This window comes from Loa loa (genome assembly GCF_000183805.2).
Source record: "Loa loa unplaced genomic scaffold supercont3.104, whole genome shotgun sequence".
In the NCBI taxonomy this organism is placed as follows: Eukaryota; Metazoa; Nematoda; class Chromadorea; order Rhabditida; family Onchocercidae; genus Loa; species Loa loa.
In genome coordinates, this window is record NW_018108284.1 from 125022 (window position 1) to 136016 (window position 10995).

At 33.1% G+C, this 10995-nt stretch overlaps 1 protein-coding gene across 1 annotated transcript; it reads left to right on the forward strand.

Moving 5' to 3' along the window:
- Window positions 1-90: 90 nt before the first annotated feature.
- Window positions 91-4802, forward strand: LOAG_09160 (hypothetical protein; the record flags this gene model as incomplete). The annotated part of the gene is made up of 12 exons (XM_003144688.2): window positions 91-324; window positions 736-872; window positions 1327-1462; window positions 1938-1994; window positions 2093-2180; window positions 2462-2601; window positions 2835-3007; window positions 3217-3375; window positions 3550-3667; window positions 3948-4145; window positions 4365-4464; window positions 4613-4802. The coding sequence occupies 12 exons, from the start codon at window positions 91-93 to the stop codon at window positions 4699-4701; spliced, it is 1629 nt and encodes a 542-aa protein (XP_003144736.1). The 3' UTR covers window positions 4702-4802.
- Window positions 4803-10995: the final 6193 nt, after the last annotated feature.

The window sequence follows — 10995 nt, forward strand, 5'->3', positions numbered from 1 at the left end:
ATATATATATATATATATATATATATATATATATATATATATATATATATATATGTGTACGGTATACTATTTTCAGCTAATGCTCCATCGATGGCATCGTGCTCTGTGCCGTATATGAATGATATGGGTGAGGAATGTCTGCATTCGCAGAGTGAACCTTCCGTGTTATCCGTTGGACATTGGGATAAATCATCCGATGTCCTGTTCAATTTATCCACCAGGGATCGCAGTATTCCAGTTTTCTCGAGCAGTGCTACATCAAGTAAATCATTACTACGTGCAGATAGTTGGCCAAGACAACTGACTGATGAAATCATCCGAAGGGTTAGTTATGATTGAATTTTTTAAATTGAAATGATTCGAAATTCCAAAAATTCACCCAAGAACTTCAAAAAAAAAATGAAATTAGGCTGAACGATTAAAACTGTCAGATCAAGCAAGAACAAATGACAAAAGTGCGAATACCGTTGGCGTTATCGTATAATATTAAGGCGTTAATATATAGCTCACCTTAATACTGAAATTATTGATCGCACAAAGATCAAGCTATCGTGATTATGTGATTTCTGGCATCTCTATAATAAATGCGCAACCAGACAAACTTTCCGAGTTCTAGAATTAACGAGAGCTTGCTTTTTGGTTTCGAAATATTCCGAAAACACCGCGAAGTATACTCATATCAGAATCTTTGATCAACAAAGTTTCTAGACCATTCGATAGCTGAAAGTGCTTTAGAGAGAAATGTCTGTGCGGACTCGAAAATGGTGTGCTGTTAACGGTCGGGAAATTAAGGGACGATTTGTGAAGCAAGAAAAGAAGGGTAGTGCTGGGAGCAAACATTACGAGGGTAGCAGTTTTCGGGGACAATCTGGGTTAGTTGTGAACCGTTTTCCTGAAAAATAAGATTCGTTTAACCAGATCATTTGGAATTTTGATCTTTTTTGGATTTTTTTTGGATTTGGAATTACCATTCCAGTGTAGTATACTTCCCGGTACAGTACGAAAAGATTAGCTCCATCTGTTCTTAGTAATTTGTTCTAAATCTTAATGGTACTAGCCATGCAGTGATCCTTCATACAATCTTTACAGCGGTACGAGTTTTTCGGCCACACTTTTAGTCCAGCAATTTTAATACATTTGTTTATTCGGTTTGGGCAACAATCCTAAGATTTCGATGATGTAATGTTGTATCGCCACAACTGCAATAAAATCACAAAGAAGTCCAAAGTTTTAATTCTGTAATAAAAAGGAAAACTAATTGTAATTAATCAAACTTTGAAATATTTCTTCCAGTTTTATCCAATACTTTATAATTGTTTGCGATAGGCGTCTCCCGAAACGTTCAAGGTCACTAGGAATGGAATCGAGATATTTAAATTCATCACGAGAAAAAAACTGGAATCGTGCGAAACGCATTATCGGTGGTGTGAGGAAATCGATCAATGATTTGAATGGGTGTAAAGTAAGTGAGTAATATAATGTGGCATCATCGTATATTAGCCAGAAGGACGATTTAAATTTTTTTTTCTTGTTTTTCTTCAAGTTTTTACTTATTTCAACCAATTTTTCAATTTTTTGTGATTTTAGACATATTTTTCACAAGTATTCATTTGAATTTTGTATATTCATTTATTTATTTTTATTTAAATTTTATTAATTTCTCACATTATTTTATTTATTATTAACAAATAAATTATGTCCTTGTTCATTTATTCATTTATTTATTTGTTTACTTTACTTATTCATTTATTCACTTTACTTATTCCATTTAATTGAGTAACTTATTCAATTCATTTATTTATTAATTGAGTAATTTACTTAATTAAATAGTTCATTTACCTCACTTATTTATTAATTTATAAATTTTACTCAATCATTTGATTAATTGATTTATTAAATTACTTTTTTATTCATATTTGTACTTAAATTTATTTCAGTTTTCGACATCGCTGGATAAACTGGCATTACCAGGAATGTTGAATCAAGAAACAACAGTTAGTTTTAATCCTTATTTGTCTTGTTCATTTCGCATTTTTTCCTTTTCTCTTTTTTTGGATGAAAATCAAGCGTTAATTAACTCCGAAATCTCTAGGTAGTGGCAGCATCATCTATTGATAACACCAACCAAATCGAACGAGTAATATCTGATGGCTTACAGGAATCAGAATTCACAACTCAAGGTCAGTAGTCAGTGTTTATTTTTTCAGTCTTGAATGATTTCCTTGATGGTTTGGAAAATTTTGGTCAAAAACAATTAAAAAATTTGCAAATCGTGATTTGGAAATACTTTGTCAGAGGTCCCATGAATCTGCTGATTTACAGATTAATAGTTGTTGCATTCTTTTCGTGATTCCACATGCAATTAGGAAGTTTAAGATGTTGTGTGAATAAAATGATTGCCTACCAAGTGCAAGCATTATGTTCTCGACAGTGTACTTCGACGTAATTCATGATTTTTTAGGGTTTGCTTCATCATTATCTGCACAATCTGTGAATAGATTACCTGGCCTAATCAAATTACCACCCAAAAAATTTAGCCTTATACGTGCTCGCCACATACTCACGAGAAGCCTACAAAATTCGATTTCAGGTTCATTTTCGGTATGTTATAGTTCTCAATTTTATCCTATTTTCGGTTAAATTCGTTACTCTGGGATAAAGTCAATTCTAGTACTTTGGTGGTTTTAAAAACGAACGGATTTTAATATTTTAATAACATTGTTTGTAAAAACGGTGATAGGCGAAAACAATTGAATACGGGGAAGGTAATTAATTGATGAGTAACGAAAAAATGAAATATTACGATTCACTTCCTATTGTATTGAGCTTCCTAGAAATATGACGGTGAACGATCCGCGAATCATTTCAATCTAGAAGATGCCAAATGCACGGGACCTATGGTTGACAGTATCGAATCAGCAGTGAAAAAGAGTCGAGCTCGTTTACTTGAAGCCGAACGACGAAATTCGGGATTGACCGATAGAGCAAGCCCAACAATTCCATCTAGGTCTAACTAGGGTTTTTATTTTTACTTGATTTTTGTATGGTAGATCTAAGATGTGTCACAATTGAAATATCTCTATGAAATATATTTATTTTTCGTAAATTTGGACCATATTTCATGAAGAAAATTATCTCGAGGTTTTATTCTGAATTTCGTTCGTGTTTCGGTTAATGATTTTTTATATAGTATGAAAGTGGAAAAGTACATTTCAGCCATTCAGTCTGGACAACATTGCCAGAAAACTTGGCAGTACCGTCGACTTGGTCAGCTGTTAGTCCTTACGTTACTGAATCTTGTCTATCAAACTACGATAGGAAATCGCCGATAAGGACCGCTATACCAACCGTCGATGAATATTCCAGTGCTGTGAAGTTAGCTTATCTTTTTGATTCATAGTGGCATGTTTAAAATATTAGATTTGAAATTTCATTTCTAAATGGAATTCTATATTGAATCAAATATGACGTGTTAGTTATGATAGCTCTTTTTTTCAGTATTTCGAATATTTAAAATGAGGGAAACAATGAGTGAATGTAATATTTCAGCTTGTTTTCGGCAACACCTGATCGGCAACCTATCAAAAAAAGTGAAAGTTCCTCAGCATCAATGGGAACGGATTTGCTACTGTCAAGGAAGGGGCCATCTAGGGCTGAAAGATTGAACGTAAGTTTCATTGAATCATAGAAATATACAGCTATTTTCTTTGGTTTGAAATTGTCTACACAATTACAACATAAGAACCAGAGTACTGCATTTTGCAGTCTAAGCTGTGATGATCAAGCTTTTCCATAGCTCTAGTTGTTTTCTTTAGAAGCTTGTAATACTGAGAAATCACACCTGATTAAAGGTTTTCTTGGATTTTGCAAGAATTGGAAGTATCTGTATTTTATGCATAGGATTTCCTCATTTGGCCTACCTGTCCATCGAAATTCGATGTTTTCAGAATTCCTCAACAGCTCCAAAGGAAATGAATGCAGAAAAGCCCCAACCAATATCATTGTGCACGACAGTAGCTTCACTTTCAGGAAGTTACTGCAGTTTGGAAACTAAAAGTAGCAGGAATTTACCCCAAAAATCAGTCGAAGTTTCCCGTACCGTTTATGTACAAATCGACCCTGTGGCGACACTTGGCGCGACACAGGTATCACTTTTATAACAAGTCAAGTTTTGCACCAAACTCTGTTGAAAGTTTAGCTTCTGTTTGCTTTTTTAAATTAGCAAACAGTATGAATTGCAAAACTGATCAGTACAAACTGACCAGTTATTAGCAAGAAAGTCCAGTATTTATTTATATCATTAAGGAATGATTATCAATGATTGTTACTCCCAACGAATGTTTACTTTTGCTTCTCATTTCAAGACTCAACAAACAATGATGAGAGATCGTGCGCGCGTTGGCAACTTAGTTAAAAATAAGCGTTTTTCGAGTCAAAATAACGTGGAAAGCAAGGATCGTAATGGTTAGTTTTGATTGAAAGCATTGAATTAATTAAGACTAGCATAAAATATTTCACTATTTAATTACTTAAATTTGTTACGGAATTGTTCATGATTCGAAATCAACATCGCTGATTGGAATTTGCCGTTTATTCAATTTTCTTTTTCCAGATGAGGGATGGAACAGAAGTGGTTTTTTTGCTCGTCGTTTATGGCGGAAATTACCAATGTCGAAGTCATACTCTGATCTCCGTTTCTAAAATTTCCATAGAATTTTGCATATCAATTTGCTATAATTACAGCTAGGTAATCAAGTGTCGTTTTAATTTCGAATCGATTTAATGTTTTTTGCAACATGGAGTGGTTTTTATATTATGAACTGTGAATTCTTTTTAAATTCTACTAATGATTAATTTTTAATATTACCATGAACTTTAGATTTCGTCGTATAAATACCAGTCTGGTCAGCGTTATTTTCTGTTTTATTTAATATTGGCTAGTTTTGTTCCCTGAATGAGGATCTTAATATTCTGAATACAATGTGACATAACAATACTACACTTTTTTTTCAGTTTCTTTTTTTATGCGGCTTTCTTCTATCAACCACTGACTTTTATGTTTTCTGAATAAAAAATGTGATTAATGATCTTTCTGCTCGTATTTTTATAACACAGGCTAAGTTTAAGAGAAATGTAATGGAGTGAATTGAATAGATTACTAATTGAATAGAAATAGAGCTGGAGATGCAGAGCAGTCTGTCAATACTCTCTATTAGTTATCTTCAGTTTCAATATTGTGGTTATTACGATACCTTGTTACAGCTATTTCCACTTTCTATAGCAGCATTCCAATTAGTAGCAGTTATTATTATCACTGCAGCTACCGCCAGTGGCGTCATTATCAAGATTATTGTCATCATTCTTGTAATTAAGTATTCGCTCTTGTGATTAAGTATTCCGGTTCCCTCTTGTAATTAAGTATTCCCATTCCCCGTACCTTCTCTGAGAGTAAAGTGAGTGAATGTAAAGTTAAGTAACAATACTGAAAAGAGCACAAAAATCCCATTTTCAGCAATTTTCCTTCAACAATTTGCACATTTCCAGTCTCTTGTTTCAGCTTATCCCAAACCACTTTTATCCTTTTTAGGTTAATCTACATCTAAAAGCTAAGTGACTTTTAACTTTTGACTCTGCAGATAGCATCAAAGGACCTATAATGCCTCATAATTTAAAAGAAATTCGTAAATGAATTCATCTTTAAAAACTGATTGAAGTGTTGCAGATTACTCCTTTCGTCCTCTTGTCCTTTATAGCTGAAAGTACAGTGAGCTGCAATATCATCATAACAACTGGGTGTATTTTGTTGATCTAACTGATGTCACTAATGTCATATTTTCCTGCCCTGTTTTGGAAGTAGCACACAACGTAACGATATTGTCATAATTTAGCCCCTAAATCCCAAAATAATTTTTCCTCGAAACTGTAACAGTCAAGAAATGTTTCCCGCTTATTTTTCCGAAAAACAAAGAAGGTGATGAAGCTATAGAGAAGAAAAAAAATTGGTGAAATTAGGTACTGAGTGTCAGGCTGGCGGAAAAAGCCAAAGTGATTTCATTATGTGGGAATTTTATTGATAGAATGCAAGATAACCCAGGAAACCACCTAGCGTTTACGGTAATCTAAAATTGCCCGATTCTGCTTTCGATTTTCGCTTCCCCAATCCCATTTGGTTGATTCCCTGTTTTCGAGCTGTGGCTCCTGGTGTTATTTTTTACGACTGTTTTCTCTTGTGAAATTGACCGTGCACCTTTATAGCGTTAACAAATGCGAATAATGCAATTTGCATCGGAAAATGGAAGGCGGAAATCTGTAACCTACTAAGCTTTAGTTTTGTCTTTTTGATATAGGTTGGAAAGACTTAGCAAATGTCAAGTATGATAAATTTCAACTGAACTGAATTTGTAAATTTATTTTTGGGTATGTTGTTTTTTTTTTTCAAATTCTAAAAAGTGATGTGGGAGAAAGGGAAAGGATGGTAAAAGTGATGAGGTCATATTCCAGCTGTTATCATTTTCTCTAACTATCAATATTATGCTGTTGTCATTCTAGTTCCGTTCTTAAATATAATGTTCGATAAATTAAAAGCTGTCGTTAAAAACTACATTTTTCCGACTACCTATTTATATAATTTTTTAAATACTATTCTCCTATCCATCCCTACTGTATATTTTGTAACTTATTACATCACTTAAAAAAAAAAAGCAAGTCTTTAAACGGGTTTTTTTATGCATTAATACTCGAAAGTTCTGAGTGTCTATAAAATGTAATCTCAATTTTCTTTTTTTTTTGAAAAAGATCTTAATGAATTACCTAATTTCTTTAAAGATAATCAGTTGTTTTAACAAAAGATTTTTGATTTTACGATGATTCTTGGTCTATTTGAAATAAGGCATTTTCTTGATACATACATGTAATTCGCAACCTGACCTTTTCTTTTAATCTAATTTACTCCATAGTATATAGTCGTGAAAATGACTGGAAATGAATTATTACTTTTTTCTTTCAGATTAAAAAGAAAATTTACCGAATCAAATTTGCTTTTTGGACCTTTTTTTTCGATTTTTGTATTTTCATTCTTACTTTTTTTTAAGATATTCCTTTCTTTTTTTCTAAATGTGCGGAGTTTTTTTTCGTGAGCTTTACGAAAATTATAATTCTTGAAGATTAATACCTTCTATCCTTAGTTGTCGAAATCCTCCCTAATTATAAAAGTAGAAACAATAATAAGTTAGTATATAAGCAGTAGAAAGTGCAATCAGTAAATTTAATGAAGGGGGAAGAATTTTCATTTTGATTAATGCGAAAACTACTTTCAATTTAATAAAAGATTTTAATTCCATATTTTTATATGAAGTCCTTTATTTTGAAAATTTCATTTTGACATGACAAGTCTTTATGTCCGCCTTTCATACACGCTCTCATTTTTGACGGAATATATCGGAAAGAAGGAATGTTTTTAATAATCAAAACATTTTAGTATAACTTTTCCAAAAAAAAGTTGATTTGATTAATTGAGAAAAGTATTTCATGACATGAACTGTTAAGTGAAATTTGATTCAGGTATTGGTTGATAATTTCGGCACATCAATTCCAGTTTTCAACCCAACTTTATTTAGCTCTTAGCAGATTTGGAAATAATTAGGTTAATCAACTTACTTCAATGCTAATTTATGCTTAATATTTGAAACCTAAGCAAATTTGTTGCTACTTCAAGAATACTTCAAATGAAAGAAATGGCTCCGCAGAAAGAATTGGAATTGCAGAGCAATATAAGTATGCACATCGTCGTTAATGAAGTGAGCGTAATGAGGAGAGTTGGAAAATTTCTTCGGAAATACCTTAACCGAAAAATAACTCTTCCCAATTTTAATTTGATTCATCATGATGAGACTAAGTCGTGGTTCTAATTAAGCAAGTTCAAAAACAAAGTTTGTGAATTTTCTCGTTGATCAGATTCATCTGTGGAAAGGGGAAAACGAAAATTTAGTGAAGGGACGGTGGGAGGAAGATGGAAAAGGGATGGGGAAGAGGAAACAAGTTTTGTCACAGGTGAAAAATTAAAAAAAAAAGAAAAACTGAAAGTAACTGAGAGTGAAATTAGAACGGCTTCCAAATGAATGGTTTACAAGAAATGTACTTTCCTTCCTATTCAGCATCGCGAGAGGGAACACGATGTACGGGGTGTGGGAGAGACAGAGAGAGGACAGTATCTGTATTCCTTGTTTTGTGCCATATGTTTAGAATTGTTTGGATGATGTGTCCTGTTGTTCCAAACATATTAAATGGGTAACAGTTTTGCTTCTTGGGAAAAAAAATCAATCAATATTGCTATTTTCAAGCATTACACATTTCCGAAAAGTTTCGATTAATCATCAATTGTACCGTCCTAACTTTTTGTTCGTACAGCTAAAATCTTTGATTTTCAAATGACAAATAGTGAATTATTTACATCTGAAAAAGATGTATTGCCATTATTCAATTTCTTTCTTACATGCTGTTATCAGTGGAAAGAAATCGCCGCTACTCCATACAAGATGTGGAAGTGGACAGGAGGAGATTGCGACATTGCGGATAAGTAAGGACAGTTTGTTATCATTACATGCTGTTGCACATGCTGTTTGTTATTTCAACATACTTTTAAGCATTTTTAGCGCTGACTCACCATATTTTCATTTCTCATCTTGATCATCTTTCGATCTCTTGAATGTAAGGAAGAAAAAAGAAAAGAAAGGCATAGAGTAAATATATCTATGGTTCTCCGTTGGCTTATATATTAGATGAACAGAATTCAAATCCCGTATACTGAAATCCCAGAAGAAACGATTCAGGTCATCAGAATGATTCGTTCAGTCATTCATGATTGTTCAGCTGCTCCTGCTTTTTCCTTGCATAGAGTTTCGTAATTTGAAAATTTTTCATTTCTACTTTTTAACTTTTTTTAAATCGAATTTAAGTGACCGAAAAAAAGCTATTCAATCTATAACACATTAGTTATGCTCACCCACAGTTCTTGATTAATTAGTTGTTTTTTTCAACCATTGGTACATTTTTTTTTTTTTTTTTTTGAAATTATGCATAGAGATTTGAAAAGGAAGGTAAGGATATGTAAAAAGTGTATTGAGGCACAAAAAAAAGCACTTACAATGATCAATGCGGCAATACTTTATTATCCGTACGGCATATTCTCTAACAATTTAATTAGCATCGCCATCTCATAACAAGCGTTTCAAAAACTTTTCAAAATCACAAAAAAAAGAGGAAGATTTAACGTAGTAATCTCAATAACAACTTTTAATTAATTTATAGATCCTTTTATCTTTTTACCCATTATCATCCCAATTTGTTTTCTTGTGAACTAATTGACAAAACATTAGTGATAAAAAAGTTGAAATGTGACAATCATGAATTGTCACATTTTAAGATATTACTTTTTTCAACAAACATATTGCGATTACATGTTAAAGTTCGGAATTTCATATGATGAAAAATGATTTCCATTCTTCCCGAAAAACAAAAAAAGAAAAAAACCACAAATTTGGACATGTTTGGCGTTATGTTCAAGTATCGTAGATAAAGAAATTAGCTTCGGTTATGTCCTCCGGATGAAGGCAAATTTTGTTGCTAAAAAAAAACCTGGTGTTCATATATGAATTACTTCCGAACTTCGTCACATACTACAATGCTTTGTCAAGCTACCACTTTCCCACTGTACTGCTCCTCTTCCTTTTTCTTGGTTGGAATTTTTAAAACATAGAACCTGAAATAATTGGGGGAAATCTTTCTCAACATAAAAACAGCAAGCACTTAAAGGGAAAAGAAAAAGTCCACCTTTCTCTGTTTTTTTTTTCTTTTTTTTCAAGTCAAGAAGATGAAAGTGTCGGATAAGTTGTAGACATATTGAAATGATACTTATCCAGATAAATTCTACTGTGTTCCATCATTTGTACTTTGCGCTTTCAGGCAGTGCCGATCTTGGAAAACATACCAAGAAGTAGCTAATCTTAATATCGTTTAAGTAAATAACAACATTTCATCAGAACTTGAACAACATTTTATCAGAACTTTGTGTCACCACCTCATCATACCCAAAAAATTTCGGTACTTTTTCCGTTTCTCATTAGTTTTTATGTTTCAAAATATAGGAAGCAATATTATTAATTTATAATCAAACTGAATCGCTCTGTTGTTGCCAGCTAACTGTTTTTTAACAGTATTTTACATCCGTTCCACCTTTCTGTAGCAGGTATTTGCTATTTCTTTTTGAATTGTAGAAGGTTCCTGATAGATTGAAATCAATGTTAGTGATGATGAGAATCGAATTTGACACATTTATGATTACACTAAACTCAAGCAGTGGCGCAAAACGATGTTAATGCCAAGGTGTTTAGTTCATTTCATCCCGTTGTTTTTCCAATTACTAACCTTTTTTTATCAACGCATGCTTCTTTTGCTCATGCAGTACGCAGTGTTTTATTCGAGTCATTTTCTTCAATCTTTAAAATATCAATTTTTGCTCGCATAACTTATCACACTATGACGGACATCGTTTGGCCATCTTAGTGATATGTGATACCTCCAGACGATAAGAATGCAAGGCTGTAATGGAATCCAGCGGAACTAAACAGTGAACCTGGTAGTATTACCAATGATGAAGGTTACTTTCTTCGAGACAGTGAGTAGAGGAGGAGAGAGAGAGGAAGAGAAAAGGGGCGAGAGAGAGAAAGAGTATAGCAATAAAGTGATAGAATGAAAAGTGAAATTAAAAATGGGTAGAAAAAAAGACATAAGAACCTTGAAGTGGAACAGAGTGAAGAATCAGGAATGAGGAGTTTGTTGCATTTTGAATGATGAAAGTGTAAGTATTAGAATGAATGAAAGGCCATACCATATACTTTAGTGATGCGCTGATTGCAATTGCTATTGTGCTGCTGCTGCTGCTGCTGCTGCTGCTGCTGCTGCTGCTGCTGCTGCTGCTGCTGCTGCTGCTGCTGCTGC